At 42.3% G+C, this 18,701-nt stretch overlaps 1 protein-coding gene across 1 annotated transcript in view; it reads right to left on the bottom strand.

The window, feature by feature from the left end:
• Positions 1-18,701, bottom strand: part of LOC109884439 (lymphocyte antigen 75-like) — a 49,348-nt gene that overhangs the window by 7,429 nt on the left and 23,218 nt on the right. Inside the window, exons 17-30 of the mRNA XM_031792428.1 lie at positions 17,765-17,934; positions 17,221-17,285; positions 16,941-17,017; positions 13,763-13,899; positions 13,183-13,288; positions 12,861-13,015; positions 11,163-11,292; positions 10,655-10,875; positions 10,019-10,181; positions 9,645-9,809; positions 5,094-5,216; positions 4,641-4,832; positions 4,283-4,506; positions 3,887-4,097 (exon numbers count right to left, since the gene is read on the bottom strand). Coding sequence (XP_031648288.1) covers positions 3,887-4,097; positions 4,283-4,506; positions 4,641-4,832; positions 5,094-5,216; positions 9,645-9,809; positions 10,019-10,181; positions 10,655-10,875; positions 11,163-11,292; positions 12,861-13,015; positions 13,183-13,288; positions 13,763-13,899; positions 16,941-17,017; positions 17,221-17,285; positions 17,765-17,934 — 2,139 coding nt within the window. The remainder of the gene's footprint in view (positions 1-3,886; positions 4,098-4,282; positions 4,507-4,640; positions 4,833-5,093; positions 5,217-9,644; positions 9,810-10,018; positions 10,182-10,654; positions 10,876-11,162; positions 11,293-12,860; positions 13,016-13,182; positions 13,289-13,762; positions 13,900-16,940; positions 17,018-17,220; positions 17,286-17,764; positions 17,935-18,701) is intronic.

Genomic DNA, 18,701 nt, shown 5'->3' with positions numbered 1-18,701 from the left:
TAGGCTAGGTACTAGGACTGTAGGACTGGGTCTTACTCTGAGTGGTGATGTAATATTAATAGGCTAGGTACTAGGACTGTAGGACTGGGTCTTACTCCGAGTGGTACTATGACTGTTGGACTGGGTCTTACTCTGAGTGGGGATGTAATTCTAATAGGCTAGGTACTAAGACTGTAGGACTGGGTCTTACTCTGAGTGGGGATGTAATTCTAATAGGCTAGGTACTAAGAATGTAGGACTGGGTCTTACTCTGAGTGGGGATGTAATTCTAATAGGCTAGGTATTAAGACTGTTAGACTGGGTCTTACTCTGAGTGGTACTAGGACTGTAGGACTGGGTCTTACTCTGAGTGGGGGTGGTGATATAATTCTTATAGGCTAGGTATTAAGACTGTTAGACTGGGTCTTACTCCGAGTGGTACTAGGACTGTAGGACTGGGTCTTACTCTGAGTGTGGATGGTGATATAATTCTTATAGGCTAGGTATTAAGACTGTAGGACTGGGTCTTACTCTGAGTGGGGATGTAATACTAATAGGCTAGGTACTAAAACTGTAGGACTGGGTCTTACTCTGAGTGGGGATTTAATTCTAATAGGCTAGGTATTAAGACTGTAGGACTGGGTCTTACTCTGAGTGGGGGTGGAGATGTAATACTAATAGGCTAGGTACTAAGACTGTAGGACTGGGTCTTACTCTGAGTGGGGATGTAATTCTAATAGGCTAGGTACTAAGACTGTAGGACTGGGTCTTACTCTGAGTGGGGGTGGAGATGTAATACTAATAGGCTAGGTACTAAGACTGTAGGACTGGGTCTTACTCTGAGTGGGGATGTAATTCTAATAGGCTAGGTATTAAGACTGTTAGACTGGGTCTTACTCCGAGTGGTGATGTAATACTAATAGGCTAGGTACTAGGACTGTAGGACTGGGTCTTACTCTGAGTGGTGATGTAATACTAATAGGCTAGGTACTAGGACTGTAGGACTGGGTCTTACTCTGAGTGGTGATATAATATTAATAGGCTAGGTACTAGGACTGTAGGACTGGGTCTTACTCTGAGTGGTGATGTAATATTAATAGGCTAGGTACTAGGACTGTAGGACTGGGTCTTACTCCGAGTGGTACTATGACTGTTGGACTGGGTCTTACTCTGAGTGGGGATGTAATTCTAATAGGCTAGGTACTAAGACTGTAGGACTGGGTCTTACTCTGAGTGGGGATGTAATTCTAATAGGCTAGGTACTAAGAATGTAGGACTGGGTCTTACTCTGAGTGGTACTAGGACTGTAGGACTGGGTCTTACTCTGAGTGGGGGTGGTGATATAATTCTTATAGGCTAGGTATTAAGACTGTTAGACTGGGTCTTACTCCGAGTGGTACTAGGACTGTAGGACTGGGTCTTACTCTGAGTGTGGATGGTGATATAATTCTTATAGGCTAGGTATTAAGACTGTAGGACTGGGTCTTACTCTGAGTGGGGATGTAATACTAATAGGCTAGGTACTAAAACTGTAGGACTGGGTCTTACTCTGAGTGGGGATTTAATTCTAATAGGCTAGGTATTAAGACTGTAGGACTGGGTCTTACTCTGAGTGGGGGTGGAGATGTAATATTAATAGGCTAGGTACTAAGACTGTAGGACTGGGTCTTACTCTGAGTGGGGATGTAATTCTAATAGGCTAGGTACTAAGACTGTAGGACTGGGTCTTACTCTGAGTGGGGGTGGAGATGTAATACTAATAGGCTAGGTACTAAGACTGTAGGACTGGGTCTTACTCTGAGTGGGGATGTAATTCTAATAGGCTAGGTATTAAGACTGTTAGACTGGGTCTTACTCCGAGTGGTGATGTAATACTAATAGGCTAGGTACTAGGACTGTAGGACTGGGTCTTACTCTGAGTGGTGATGTAATACTAATAGGCTAGGTACTAGGACTGTAGGACTGGGTCTTACTCTGAGTGGTGATATAATATTAATAGGCTAGGTACTAGGACTGTAGGACTGGGTCTTACTCTGAGTGGTGATGTAATATTAATAGGCTAGGTACTAGGACTGTAGGACTGGGTCTTACTCCGAGTGGTACTATGACTGTTGGACTGGGTCTTACTCTGAGTGGGGATGTAATTCTAATAGGCTAGGTACTAAGACTGTAGGACTGGGTCTTACTCTGAGTGGGGATGTAATTCTAATAGGCTAGGTACTAAGAATGTAGGACTGGGTCTTACTCTGAGTGGGGATGTAATTCTAATAGGCTAGGTATTAAGACTGTTAGACTGGGTCTTACTCTGAGTGGTACTAGGACTGTAGGACTGGGTCTTACTCTGAGTGGGGGTGGTGATATAATTCTTATAGGCTAGGTATTAAGACTGTTAGACTGGGTCTTACTCCGAGTGGTACTAGGACTGTAGGACTGGGTCTTACTCTGAGTGTGGATGGTGATATAATTCTTATAGGCTAGGTATTAAGACTGTAGGACTGGGTCTTACTCTGAGTGGGGATGTAATACTAATAGGCTAGGTACTAAAACTGTAGGACTGGGTCTTACTCTGAGTGGGGATTTAATTCTAATAGGCTAGGTATTAAGACTGTAGGACTGGGTCTTACTCTGAGTGGGGGTGGAGATGTAATACTAATAGGCTAGGTACTAAGACTGTAGGACTGGGTCTTACTCTGAGTGGTGATGTAATATTAATAGGCTAGGTACTAAGACTGTAGGACTGGGTCTTACTCTGAGTGGGGATGTAATTCTAATAGGCTAGGTACTAAGACTGTAGGACTGGGTCTTACTCTGAGTGGGGGTGGAGATGTAATACTAATAGGCTAGGTACTAAGACTGTAGGACTGGGTCTTACTCTGAGTGGGGATGTAATTCTAATAGGCTAGGTATTAAGACTGTTAGACTGGGTCTTACTCCGAGTGGTACTAGGACTGTAGGACTGGGTCTTACTCTGAGTGGGGGTGGTGATATAATTCTTATAGGCTAGGTATTAAGACTGTTAGACTGGGTCTTACTCCGAGTGGTACTAGGACTGTAGGACTGGGTCTTACTCTGAGTGGGGATGGTGATATAATTCTTATAGGCTAGGTATTAAGACTGTAGGACTGGGTCTTACTCTGAGTGGGGATGTAATTCCAATAGGCTAGGTACTAGGACTGTAGGACTGGGTCTTACTCTGAGTGGGGATTTAATTCTAATAGGCTAGGTATTAAGACTGTAGGACTGGGTCTTACTCTGAGTGGTGATGTAATACTAATAGGCTAGGTACTAAAACTGTAGGACTGGGTCTTACTCTGAGTGGGGATTTAATTCTAATAGGCTAGGTATTAAGACTGTAGGACTGGGTCTTACTCTGAGTGGGGATGTAATTTTAATAGGCTAGGTACTAAAACTGTGGGACTGGGTCTTACTCTGAGTGGGGGTGGAGATGTAATACTAATAGGCTAGGTACTAAGACTGTAGGACTGGGTCTTACTCTGAGTGGGGATTTAATTCTAATAGGCTAGGTATTATGACTGTAGGACTGGGTCTTACTCTGAGTGGGGGTGGAGATGTAATACTAATAGGCTAGGTATTATGACTGTAGGACTGGGTCTTACTCTGAGTGGTGATGTAATATTAATAGGCTAGGTACTAAGACTGTAGGACTGGGTCTTACTCTGAGTGGGGATGTAATTCTAATAGGCTAGGTACTAAGACTGTAGGACTGGGTCTTACTCTGAGTGGGGATGTAATTCTAATAGGCTAGGTACTAAGACTGTAGGACTGGGTCTTACTCTTGAGTGGGGATGTAATTCTAATAGGCTAGGTACTGGGGGTGTTGATATATTTCTAATAGGGGTGGTGATGGCATTGTTGTAATAGGCTAGGTAATAGGACTGGGTCTTACTCTGAGTGGGGGTGGTGACGGTTGTGTTGTAGCAGATGGCTCCGTCCAGCTTGGCATTGCAGTCCATTCTCATCCAGGTGCCATGGGGAGTGATGTATACACAGACACTCTGAGGGTCTGAGCTGGACGTGACAACAGTGTCAGAGAGTCCCGCCTGACTGTAGTGATACTTAGTCCCATCGGACCACTCATAAGACTGAGAGCCACTAGCCTGCACAGAGAGGGGAGGGGGATGCAGTATTACTCAACAAACTTCACACTGGAGGTGCTTAGAAAATGTTGAATTTAGTGTCTAACTGCCGTTTAGTGTTCTGAGCTAAATTTCTGCAAAAGATGGCGTTATTCTCAATAGAAAATGGCCGCCGTGTTAGTGGCATTGTGGCTGAGCTCCCTTACATCCTGACTGGACAGACCGATCCACAGCGGGAAGCCGTCTCGCTTGGCGATAAGCTCTATGTGAGCGTTGTGCCTGGTGCCATGCACGCTGGCCAGGTGTCCGTTGCCGCGGCCACACTCCTCCAGGGCCTGGAACCAGCTCAACTTCCTGGTTATCACGTGGTAGCTCAGGTTGCCATAGCGCTCAAAGTCCCTGGCCGACTGATTGTATTGGTCCTTAGAGTCTCGGGGACGAAGAAAACAGCTTAATAGAGTCAATCAAGTGCAAAATGTATTATTTTATCGTAACAAAATAAAATAATGATTAGTACTCCTTGTGAATGGGTGAAGTATGTTTGTCTGAATGGGGTCTACCAACCTTTATCCAGTTTGCAGGCCACGATGCTTCTCTGCTTGAAGGGACTGAAGTGGTGTTTCTTAGTGAATATCTTCCAGACTCCGTCAGTGTTGAGACCTGCCATGAACTCATCGCTGGCTGAGAAGCTTGGTCTTCCATCGACCCAGTTAGAGTACTGGACGTTGGTACCGTCATACCACTTCATCTGGTTATCTACCAAGGACAGGAGCAACCTCTTGACATTACACATTTATGACATGTTTTATCACACAATAATAGAACAACGATCAGTGAGTAAGCTTCAGACTTGATGATACAGTAGACATTTTACAAGGATCCAATTCAGCGTCTCCTCATAATGCAGGGCAATGAATGATAATATGAAAGTCCAAACAGCAGATCAAAAATAAGGACACACTGTCCATGCTGAGTGTTGGGGAGATGAATATGGGGAACCCGGTCCAGTCCACTCACCGTTGTCATCGTTGAACACCCCTAGCCAGACAAACTGCACCAGGTCTTTGAAGGGAAGGAGCTGCTCCTTCACAAACTCATTCTCCACTACGTTCCTGATGGTCAGGATGTCTGCATCAGGAGCTGAGGAGAACATAAACCGGTAACACTTCATAAAGACTTTATTACTCGTACATAAGCGGTGTTTATGTTTAATTAATAAACGCCTTCAAATTAGACCACAGAAGAAGTCTGTTTTGACCAGGCATCAATGTCCATTTTTTTTTTTTCTCTCTAAAAAGTCTCATTGAGACTTATAGCGACCACATTAAGTTGCAGCTATGTAAAAACATCATATTTAAACAAATATCCAAGGCACTCTCTCTTGTGGAAAAGTTAAAAAGGCTGTACACAGGAGTATATAAAACATTAAGAACACCTGCTCTTTCCATGACATAGACTGTCCAGGTGAAAGCTACGATCCCTTATATGATCCCTTCTTAAATTCCCTTCGATCAGTATAGATGAAGAGGAGGAGAAAGGTTAAAGAAGGATTTCTAAGCCTTTTTGACAATGAATTGGATTGTGTATGTGTGCCATCCAGAGGGCGAATGGGCAAGACAATAAATGCATAGTTGAAGTCGGATGTTTACATACACTTAGGTTGGAATCATTAGAACTCGTTTTTCAACCACTCCACCCATTTCTTGTTAACGAACTATAGTTTTGGCAAGTCGGTTGGGACATTACTTTGTGCATGACACAAAGTCAAGGTATTGGAGTGGCCATCACAAAGCCCTGACCTCAATCCCATAGAAAATGTGTGAGCAGAACTGAAAAAGCGTGTGTGAGCAAGGAGGCCTACAAACCTGACTCAGTTACACCAGCTCTGTCAGGAGGAATGGGCCAAAATTCACCCAACTTATGTGTTAAGCTTGTGGAAGGCTACCCAAAACGTTTGACCCAAGTTAAACAATTTAAAGGCAACGCTACCAAATACTAATTGAGTGTATGTAAACATCTGACCCACTGGGAATGTGATGAAAGAAATAAAAGCTGAAATAAATAATTCTCTCTACTATTATTCTGACATTTCACATTCTTAAAATAAGGTGGTGATCCTAACTGACCTAAGACAGGGAATTTTTACTAGGATTAAATGTCAGGAATTGTGAAAACTGAGTTTAAACGTATTTGGCTAAGGTGTATGTAAACATCTGACTTCAACTGCAAGTGCCGGTTTGTGTCAAGAACTGCAACTTGTAATCCCGTGGAAAATACTGTATGAAACATGTCACGGAAAATTACAAAATTAAACATACTATGCTGTTTTTACTTAGAGAATTGTACATTGTTTTATGCTAGTGTTTTTTCCCCTGATGCAGGCTTGTTGTCTTGTGTGACTTAGTTATAACTCTGGGCGTACAGATAAGAGCCGGGTGCGACCGCAGTATGTGACATCCCGTTTGTACTGTCTGTAGGAACTCCTCTCGATGGAAACATGCAGAAAGGAACAGACAATGGTGGTCAACATCAGCTATCTTAATCTACAGACAAGCTAAACGCCTTTTATACACTATGCTCCCCACCCCTGTTTGCACACATCTGCTAACAGCCACATAGATGTCTGACTTTTTAAAATAAAAGATGAGAGACAACTCTGTCCGTTGAGCTTTCAACTCGGACTATTCTTACGGATGATCGATTGCTTCATTTTTGCAAATCTTATAATACAATTGTTTGAAAGAATCTGCAGTCTCTCTTCCCATAGAATGTGTCTGACATTTGGGATATAAACTCAGCAAAAAAAGAAACGTCCTCTCACTGTCAGCTGCGTTTATTTTCAGCAAACTTAACATGTGTAAATATTCATATGAACATAACAAGATTCAACAACTGAGACAGACTGAACAAGTTCCACAGACATGTGACTAACAGAAACGGAATAATGTGTCCCTCAAAATAATGTGTCCCTCAAAATCAAAATAAACAGTCAGTATCTGGTGTGGCCACCAGCTGCATTAAGTACTGCAGTGCATCTCCTCCTCATGGACTGCACCAGATTTGCCAGTTCTTGCTGTGAGATGTTACCCCACTCTTCCACCAAGGCACCTGCAAGTTCACAGACATTTTTTGGGGGGAATGGCCCTAGACCTCACCCTCCGATCCAACAGGTCCCAGACGTGCTCAATGGGATTGAGATACGGGTACTTAGCTGGCCATGGCAGAACACTGACATTCCTGTCTTGCAAGGAAATCACGCACAGAACGAGCAGCATGGTTAGTGGCATTGTCATGCTGGAGGGTCATGTCAGGATGAGCCTGCAGGAAGGGTACCACATGAGGGAGAAGGATGTCTTCCCTGTAATGCAGGGTCCAGCGACGGTGGGTTTGTGATGTAAGGAAGGTCCTCACCAGACAACAGTCCTACAAGCCCTCAGTCCAGTCTCTCTCAGCCTATTGCGGACAGTCTGAGCCCTGATGGAGGGATTGTGCGTTCCTGGTGTAACTCGGGCAATTGTTGTTGCCATCCTGTACCTGTCCCGCAGGTGTGATGTTTGGATGTACCAATCCTGCGCAGGTGTTGTTACACGTGGTCTGCCACTGCGAGGATAATCAGCTGTCAGTCCTGTCTCTCTGTAGCGCTGTCTTAGGCATCTCACAGTATGGACATTGCAATTCATTTCCCTGGCCACATCTGCAGGCCTCATGCCTCCTTGCAGTATGCCTAAGGCACGTTCACGTAGATGAGCAGGGACCCTGGGCATCTTTCTTTTAGTGTTTTTCAGAGTCAGTGGAAAGGCCTCTTTAGTGTCCTAAGTTTTCCTAACTGCGACCTTAATTGCCTACCGTCTGTAAGCTGTTAGTGTCTTAACGACCGTTCCAATGGTGCATGTTCATTAATTGTTTATGGTTCATTGAACAAGCATGGGAAACAGTGTTTAAACCCTTTACAATGAAGATCTGTGAAGTTATTTGGATTTTTACTAATGATCTTTTTTTGCTGAGTTTAGTAAACAGTGAGGGTCTTGAGGCTCTAAAACACCATCTTCAACTCAGGCCAGAGGGAAGCGCAACCTCAGACTCTCTCAAACAGAGCGAGCACTAAACAATAACGTTCTTTTTCAGGACCAACTCTACAGACAAGTCAAATGGACAGTAATGGCCGCCTGTTTTTGCACCCAACTACGCAAATGTGTTTTTAGGACTATGGTTGGAGAGATTTTTTGTTTGTTATCCTCTTAATCAATTTTTTGATAAAATCATGTGGTACGGAAGATACAGATAACAAAGTTTTGCTGTTTCGATCATCTGGAAATGAACTGCTACAGCTCCACACAGAGTCCATGGAAAGAGAAAATATGCTTAGACAATAACAAAGGCCCCAAAAGTCCAACCAAATCTATTTTGTTACCCAGTACAGCAGAGAGGCATCTCAAATAAAGAATATCATCAAACAGAATTGGAGTAACATAAAAAGTGACCCTGCATTAGGTGAAGTTTTCACTGAGCTTCCATGCTTTTCTTCTGGACGCGCTCCAACCCGAAGGGAGAAGCTGGTGCAGTCATAAACTCCCCCCACAGTCAAAACCAACCCTCTGGTACCTTTCTGTGCGGACACTGCAACCACCGCCCCAACATAAAAAAAAAAACAAGACGTTCAATGACACAAGAAAATAACTTACCAGATCCAATCTTTTGTGAATTGCATCCCTGCGTTTGTTGTTTATAGGTTGGAGTGCCCGTGGTGTTGTTTTTATATTAGTCGCACAAAGAAGAACGCTAAAAGACAGACTGGCAGAACATAAATATGCCATCAAAACAGTGAATGACAATTATCCCACGGCCGTGCATTACCAACAAGCTGGCCATGGTAGCCCGCAATTGCTTAAAGCCATGGCCATAGAGGTGGTATCCATCAACAAGAGGGGAGATTACAGGCTTCAGTGTCTTTTACTTTCTGGATGCACACACTCAAAGCTACTGTCTTTCAAGGTTGAACAATGAAATAGATTTAGCTCCTATATATCTTTTATTCATCTTGAGTTGTTTATTTGTGTGAAACATTGTATTGGCCAATAGTTATAATTGATTGATTTACTTGTATTATTATTTATATTTTTTTGGGGGGTGGGGGCATTATTTCCTCATTATCTATTGGTTAATATTGTCCACGGCCCTTTAATTTATGATCATTCATTTCACCTGTCACTACTATGCACCTGTGAACCCTGAGGAAGACTGGTGAGCAATACACGTTGGTGAGTTTGAATGTTTTGCTCTGCAATAGCTGCTAAAATGAAGGATTTTTAAAAACTTTTCCACAAGAGAGAATGCCTTGGATTTTTGGAAGTATGATGTTTTCACACAGCTGCAACTTCATTTGGTTGCTATAAATTGTACCCCATTCTCCAATGAGCATCACTCTTTGTCTTTATATTTGATGCCAAAGCAGAGCTCCCTCTTTTCGCATTTCTAATTGAGACTATAAGGCATGTTTATAATATGCATCTTGTTTATGGAGTTCTTCACAGACTGATGTCTGTGCCAAACAGTGTCCTTGCTCCTTACCCAGTTTCTTGCATGTCTGAAGTATCTGGCCCATGTCAAACTCTTCCCATCTGGACGATGCCAGTTGGAAGATGTAGCAGTTGTTCTTGAAGGGGATCCAGTTTGGTCCGCTGCTCTTGTGAGGACAGTTCACAGCGTTGTCCTCATGGGTGGTGACATTCTCTTCTGGATACATTGAAAGTGTTCATTCATTTAAAAAAATACACAGTTGCTGTCTGAGGTTGGTTAATTTTCCTCCGGTCTCATTTTAATTATGCCACTTAACAGACAATTGTATCCAAAGTGCTTACACTTTTGGTATGTGATCCTTGTGGGAATTGAACCTGCGACCATTACATTACAAGACCCCAGCGCTTACTCTATTACTGTCTTACCGTGTGGAACATGGCAGATAGCCCCTGCCAACTGTTCCATACACTCTGTAGCCTTCCAGAAGCCGTCCGTGTCCAGGAAGACACAGTGTCCAACGGTGGGCTCTGAGGACCAGCGACTAAACACCGTGTGACTGTGGTCTGTCCAGTGGTAGTGGACACCAACCTGACAATACAAAACGCTGAGTGAGTTCCTTATTGATTTAACCAGGCAAGTCAATTAAGAACTAACTTGACCTGCACTGTAGAATGTGTGAAATCGTCATTATGAAATCAGTCACTATCCTTCAGTGAAGGAACAGGATGGGTGTGACCTATTCTACATGGTGACGGCGCCACCTAGCCTCCCAATGGTCTACGGGTTGTTTGCTTTCCCATATTGCCTTAAACCCATCCCTTTCTTTCAGAAAGACCCCCCCCTTTGTTTTCTACTGTGTTATTGACTTGTTAATTGTTTACTCCATGTGTAACTCTTTGTTGTATGCTCACACTGCTATGCTTTATCTTGGCCAGGTCGCAGTTGCAAATGAGAACTTGTTCTCAACTAGCCTACCTGGTTAAATAAAGGTGAAATAAAAAATAAATAAAAAAAGATCTGCGAACAGCAACGGGTTAGGGTGAAAAGCTATGGCCACATACGTCTGCGCTGAAGAGGCCGATCCACATGGGGCTGCCTGCGCGGGTGACGTGCACGGTGAGGACCGACTGCTGCAGGGTGTCGGCTACGCTGGCCAGATCCATGTTCTGGTTCCTGCACTCCGCCAGAGCCTCGTGCCACGTCATGTTCTTCTGAAGCAGCTTAAAGGTGTGATTGTTGACCTGGAACGGCTCCAACTGGAACTGGGGCTCCTCTGGCTTGTCTGAGAACATAAGAGGGATTTAGGCGAGGGTTCAAACCCTATTCGATATGCTCAATTTCCACTCCGCTAAACAGTAGCAATATCAAGTAACAACTATCAATAATATCAGTCTACTTCATACACTTAATTTCTGTATGTAAAAGACACTTAATATCAAGAGTCTTTCTATCACAAGCCTTCTGACTGTAGGGTCCACGCGTCATCCGTTCTTTCACCAAAACGGACAAGATAAGCACAGATAATTGGTTGTGTTTGGCGCCCTCTGCTGCTAGGTAGCGGTGGTGTACCTGCGTAGTGCTGGCAGATGGCCACATGCTGCTGGTCAGAGCAGGGGGTGTAGTCCCAGGAGCCCATCATAGCAGAGCTGGGGTCGTTGTACATGAAGACACACAGCTCCATGCTCTCTGGGTCATGAAACTGCAGACAGACACAACAACAACAGGGACACAGAGAGTTAGTTATAGGTGATGATGACCTTGAACTTTGAAACAGATGTGGAACATGTTTTTTAGAGACTGGTATTTAGTATAGTCTATCATAGTAACGTGTCTATCATAGTAAAATAAACATTGTATTTCTTCCCGGTATGGAGACCACCTATTGGTGAACGTGTTTATTTTTATTTTTTTATGGGCCAAATCATGGAATTACATATAGAAACCCTATTCACTCTCTATGGGCCTAATAGTCCAAATTTGTCATCTTAACTTTTAACCTTTTAATATGACATAAACACAACCAGTCATGTTGTCATCTGATTTTCAAACAATGACTTCAAAAAGGCTGATGTAGGCTACCTGCTCTCGTTACTCAGGGACGGTGGAAGGACAGGGTGCAAAACAAATGATAAAATATTTATGCCTCAAGCAGATTTTTTCTCCTTATAATTTCCGACTTTTGGCTGACTTGTTTGTCCACTTGTCCATAATTAGATACGTGCAGCTTCTCTTGTCATTACTTAATGATTGTTTTAGAAGACTAAATAAAGCCTTGCTCACCAGAAGGATGTCATAAATCGATAGAATGATCGATGCATCATCAACAATCCAGCTGACAGCAGTAAAGTTCTCTCTTTTGAGTTTTCTCACGTGGACCTTAAGCGACCAGGGAGATTTCCAAATGACATCAGTTTGACCAGTTTTCAGGAAGTTATAAGCTGTGAAAACGATCCAACATGTTTCTGATGGTATTTGAGTTCATCTTGGATGCATATGTTATGTCAGCTTTTATGTCGCTGAAAGAAATTGCACGTTTAGGCTACAACAGATTTCTCATTCTCTCAAAATGCTGAAAGAAAGAAATCATATTTCTCCCCTCCTGTTCCAGAGACAAAAGGACCATTTCGGTCTATCATTTTACCATGAGGAACACAGCAGTTAATATTATAATAAGCTACATGTGAGGCCTACAGTCTGTATCAAGACAGTTACTAATCCAACTATTATGCTACTTATATTCTGGCATTCATCCATATAGTGGCATTTGATAAATGCAGAGACCAAAGTGTTGTGAATGACATTTTATGATTGTCATCCATTAACCCTACACAAGTCTTGTAACCTGAATTGATGCGTACACTGCTGTCGGCGAGGGTCTCGGCCACTCATCTCTGCCAGTGTTATCATTGAACCACATCGTATTTTGAGCGTATTCCACAAGTTTTCAAGTCTATTCACACATTTTTCATGTAGCCTACAGTTTTGTTAAAATCTGTTTGAATTATTGTGATAGGCTCATGTTTTACCGGTATGGGGGTACTCCACTATTCTGTCTTACTTTCACCCCTGATTCTGACCAACTGCCCTATGAGGGGAGTATACCTGGTATTTTTACAGTAAAAATATTCTATGGTTTCAGTTGAATGTTAAAAGAGGTATGTTTACTGTACATGCTACCTGGGGTTTGATGGAATTATAAATTATAACTCAACTAATCCCCGTGGCCATGCTGTATAGAATTGAGAAGGGAAGTGAGTGGGAACTCACGTTGATGAGAATAGGCCTGCGTAGGCCGTGAAGCAGGGGGTTAAAGTTGAGGTAGGAGACCGGGGAGTCATCCACCCACTCTGGGTCCTGCTGTTTGAGCTTCAGGCCAATCCACGTCTTACGGGGTTGCGCCGGCAACAGGGAGGTCACAAAGTCTGACCACAACAAACAGATAGGCGCAACTAGTCAACAACTGCCGGATAAGACTGACATCGAAGGGACATCAATCATTGGTCATCTCATGTCTAGGAAAATGGAAGGTTGTCCAATGACAAACATGAGAGACAGGTAAAAGAGATCTACTAGAAGGTTCACTACTCACCCTGTTCAACTTGGTCTGTGATAGTGAGTAGAGTTCCTCTCATCGACTGACAGTGCTCGTTGGCGTGTTGAAAAGTAACGTACAGAGGCGTGATCACCACGTAGCACTGGAAAAGGCAATGACAACATTCAATAACAATTGTTAGAAACTGGGTGAATTGAGCCCTGAATGCTGTTTGGCTGACAGTCGTGGTATTTCAGACCACGGGTATGATAAAACATGTATTTTTACTGCTCTAATTACGTTGGTAACCAGTTTATAACAGCAATAAGGCACCTCGGGGGTTTGTGGTACATGGCCAATATAACACGGCTAAGGGCTGTATCCATGCACTCTGCGTTGTGTCGTGCATTAGAACAGCCCTTAGTTGTGGTATATTGGCCATATACCGCACCCACTCTGGCTTACACAGAATATACCTGTATGTAGACTAAATCAGAGGACGGGCTCATTGTTATGGCTGGAATGGAACGAATTAAACAGTATCTCAACTGGTTTCCATGTGTTTTATACCGTTCCATTCCAGCTGTTACTATATGACAGTCTCCAGTGTGTGTGTGTGTGTGTATGACAGACTGACCTTGTCCCTGAAGCTTAAATAGCCGCTCTCACAGGGCAGACCATTGGGGTGAGGCTCTCCAGAGTGGGTCTCTATAGCCGTGGTGTTGTGTCTCTCACACACGAATGGCAGCTGCAGCTCACAGCTGTACTCGTACTCTGGAGGGGCAGGAGTGTGTCTGAGTGAGTGTGTGTGTGTGACCGGTCACATTTGAACCATAAAAGGTAACAACCCACTGGGCACACATTGGTTGAATCAAGATTGTTTCAACGTAATGTGTCAACCAATTTGAAATGAATAAAGTTGTCAAACCGGTACTATTTTCAACCAGCATTATAAACATTGAAATTAGGGTAAAACTTACACTTACACTGAACTAAAATTTAAACGCAACATGTAAAGTGTTGGTCCCATGTTTCATGAGCAGAAATAGAAGATCCCAGAAATGTTCCATACGCACAAAAAAATAATAATCTCTAAAATGGTGTGCACAAATTTGTTTACATCCCTGTTAGTGAGCATTTCTCCTTTGCCAAGATAATCCATCTACCTGACAGGTGCGGCATATCAAGAAGCTGATTAAACAGCATGATCATTTCCCAGGTGCACCTTGTGCTGGGGACAATAAAAGGCCACTCTAAAATGTGTAGTTTTATGACACAGCACAATTCCAAAGATGTCTCAACTTTTAAGGGGTGTGCAATTGGCATGCTGACGGCAGGAATGTCCACTAGAGCTGTTGCCTGAGAATGTAATGTTAATTTCTCTACCATAAGCCGTCTCCAAGTCGTCTTATAGAATTTGGCAGTACGTCCAACCGGCCTCACGAATGCAGACCACGTGTATGGCATTGTGTGGGTGAGCAGTTTGTCGTATGTCAGTGTTGTGAACAGAGTTCCCCATGGTGGCGTGGGGTTCTGGTATGGGCAGGAGGAACACGCTACGGACAACGGACACAATTGCATTTTATCGATAGCAATTTGAACGCAAAGAGATACGGTGACGAGATCCTGAGGCCCATTGTCGTGCCATTCATCATCATCCGCCATCACCTCGTTTCAGCATGATAATGCACTACCCCATGTCGCAAGGATCTGAACACAATTCCTGGAAGCTTATAATGTCCCAGTTCTTCCATGGCCTGCATACTCACCAGACAAATCACCCATTGAGCATGTTTGGGATGCTCTGGATCGAAATGTACAACAGCGTGTTCCAGTTCCAGACAATATCCAGCAACTTCGTACAGTGATTGAAGAGGAGTGGGAAACATTCCACAGGCCACATGCAACAGCCTGATCAACTCTATGCGAAGGAGATGTCTTGTGCTGCATGAGGCAAATGGTGTCACAACAGATACCGACTTAAAAAAAGAAAAAGTATCTGTGACCAACAGATGCATATTTCTATACCCAAAAATGTTAAATCCATAGATTAGGGCCTAATGAATTTATTTCAATTGACTGATTTCAATATGAACTGTAACTCAAGTCAAATCTTTAAAATTGTTGCATGTTGCGTTTATATTTTTGTTCTGTATAAATAAATGTACTTAACCTGACTAACAGGTTGTTACATCAATCTTATTGACATAATAATCAGAACTATTTATACATTGAAATTGAGTTACATTCCACATAAAAACGTACAGAATGTTTCAATAATATATTCAATATACAGTATATTGGGTGGTTGAAATAGTTGAATTTTAGATTTGATTAGACATATTTTAATTGGCCTTGTTTCAATGTTGATAGTAAAATGGTATGTTTGAATCAACGTCATTGTTTCAACCTAAATAAAGAGGTATATTCAAATAACATGCGAAGACGAAGTCCAATGATTTCTGCCTGAACAGTGACTCCTACTGGTATATGAGGGGTAATGCATTTCAGTGAGAATGAGTCGACCATCCAGATGCCAACCTCAATGTACCCTGCTCAGCTTTGGAAACACAACACATTTAGACATTTAGAAGTAGTTACCATTAGCTCTATAAATACGATGCCAAATTCATGATATTCATGACTTTTTACCTTTTGATATTTTATTATATATGAATTCAAATTAAATCTACAAGTTAATATGTTGGATCCACTTCACCATCTGAACCAAAAATCTAAGTTCAAGAATGGGACTAAATGAAATTTACTGGTGTTCTTTAAGTTAGATTGTTGGTTGAGATGGAGACGTGAATCCAACATATCAATCATTCATTTGTAGACAAACTGGATAATGAATTGAGAACGCAACCAAATATCAACATTTGAAGGATATCTTCTACTGGGATAGTATATATAGGGCCTATTGTATATAATGAACAACATACAGTGAGCTCCAAAAGTATTGGGAGACTTAACACAATTTTTGTTGTTTTTTTCTCTGTACTCCAGCACTTTGGATTTGAAATGATACAATGACTGAGGTTCAAATTACAGCACTTTTTGTACATAGTCCCTCCCATTTTAGAGGACCAAAGTATTGAGACAAATTCACTTATGCTTATTAAAGTACTAAAAAGTTAAGTATTTGGTCCCATATTCATTGCATGCAATGACGACATCAAGCTTGTGACTCTACACATTGGTTGGATGCATTTGCTGTTTGTTTTGGATTTGTTTCAGATTATTTTGTGCCCAATAAAATGTATGATAAATATTGTATTGTGTTATTTTGGAGTCACTTGTATTGTAAATAAGAATATACTAGGTTTCTAAACACTTCTACATGAATGTGGTTGCTACCATGATCACAGATAATCCTAAATGAATCGTGAATAATGATGAGTAGGAAAGTTAGATGCACAAGTATCATACCCCCCAAAAAATGCGAACCTCCCCTGTTATTGTAATAGTGACAGGTTAGCATGTCTTGAAATTAGATTGATGTAACAACCTATTAGTCAGGTTAAGTACATTTATTTAAGTTTTCCCCTAATTTCAATGTTTACAACACTGTTTGAAATCAGATGAAAATAGTACTGGTTAATTACTTTTTTCAAATCCAAAGCATTTTCCACGTTGATTCCACGTCGCAATACGTTGACAAATTACGTTGAACAATGTTGATTCAACTAGTGTGTGCTCAGTGGGAAGTGTCCTAGTAACCAACAGCCTACATTATAATCCTTTCTACATGATTCTAAAGGAAACAACTTGATTTCAACTACTCTTTGTACTGTAGTTACGTTTCCATTCACCTGGGAAGATGTTCTTGTCACTGATGGTTGTACACCTGCCCAGGAACGTAGCCCGGTAGTTTTGCATAAGGGGTAACCTAGAGGACATGAGTAGAAAGTCATTCACTTTTACTCTAACCGACACACACAATAACATCACTGATATTTGACTGGAATTTTGATCTCAAGACACGTTTTGGAGGCAGTGTTTTAGAACGTGTGTTGCTCTTGCTGTCTGACCGTGTCAGGGGGTGGTTGTTGGTTGGTGAGGAGTGACTTGCCATGTGACTGCATGACTCACCTTATGGGGAAGTAGTGTCCAGTGTCTCTTACATCCACCCACCAGCTCTGCTTCCCTGCCGACATCTGCCCAATCAGGTCACAAGTCAATTAATAAATAAACACACTAGGACAAAACAAAGCCACTCCCTGCTGCTCTCTGTCTCTCTCTCTCTTCATTTTATTAGGATAGTTCAGTGGCCTTCTTTCACTCCATTACTGCTCTATATCCATCACAGTCAGGGTTGATATACAAGCCTTAAAGCTGAAGTCTGCATGAGAGCAAACAGCGCCCCAGCACGTTATTGTTTTTGTTCTGTTGATGAAACGGAGGAGAGGAACATCCAGCATCGTGGCTAAAAATAAAAATTGCAGTACATATTCTACTGTTCTATTGTAAGTGCACTGATGTCAGGGGAGAACTGTGTTTGTTGTTGTAATATTAAAAGCAAACGTGGCAGTCACACCATTATGGAATCCAGCTTTAAACTGTTTCTTATACTAGCTAGATTTACACAGTAAGTCTGGTTTATTCACTGCGGTACTGTAATTGCACTATTCTGTACCTGTGGCAGATTATTATGGATCTGTATGGCTGCGTTGGAGCTTTGTGGTGCTGCCAACTTGCTGCCGTTGCTGTTGCAGTACAAACTAGCCTCCTCGTATGGCAGCTTTGGTTCCGTCACAAACCAGAACTCGTTACCGTCAATGAATATGGATGTCTCATGGTGCCCACCTGCAACAGATCAATATTATTATTATTCTCAAATCCTATTTTTAGTACTCAAAATATTAAACAAACTCAGCTCATACTTCTTAACTGATGGCTTATCATACATTGGTATATAATGTCAAGAGATATTACCAAACCTACATGTCAACACCACTCACCCACAAACAGGACCAAGCATGGCCTACTGAGGAGTGCTCTCATCTTATCTACCAACATAGACAGGGCTCTAACTCCTTTAGCTCCACAATGAAATAGGGTGCAGGCAAGGCAGCAGGCTGTTAGCCACCCTGCCAGTTTAGTGGAGTCTGCCATTAGCACAGTCAGTGTAGTCAGCTCAGCTATCCCCATTGAGACCGTGTCTGTGCCTCGATCTAGGTTGGGCAAAACTAAACATGGCTGTGTTCGCCTTAGCAACCTCACTGGAATAAAGACCTCCTCCATTCCTGTCATTATTGAAAGAGATTGTGATGCCTCACATCTCAAAATAGGGCTAATTAATGTTAGATACCTCACTTCCAAGGCAATTATAGTCGATGAACTAATCACTGATCATAATCTTGATGTGATTGGTCTGACAGAAACATGGCTTAAGCCTGATGCATATACTGTGTTAAATGAGGCCTCTCCTAGGTACACTAGTGACCATATCCCCTGCACATCCCGCAAAGGTGGCGGTGTTTGCTAACATTTCAAAAAGTTCATCTTTTGAGTTTCTAGAAATGAAATCAATGCAGCCTACTCAATCATTTTTTATTGCTACTGGTTACAGG

The sequence above is a fragment of the Oncorhynchus kisutch genome, linkage group LG16 (genome assembly GCF_002021735.2).
Source record: "Oncorhynchus kisutch isolate 150728-3 linkage group LG16, Okis_V2, whole genome shotgun sequence".
Classification (NCBI taxonomy): Eukaryota; Metazoa; Chordata; class Actinopteri; order Salmoniformes; family Salmonidae; genus Oncorhynchus; species Oncorhynchus kisutch.
This window is presented reverse-complemented; position numbering and strand designations above follow the sequence as displayed.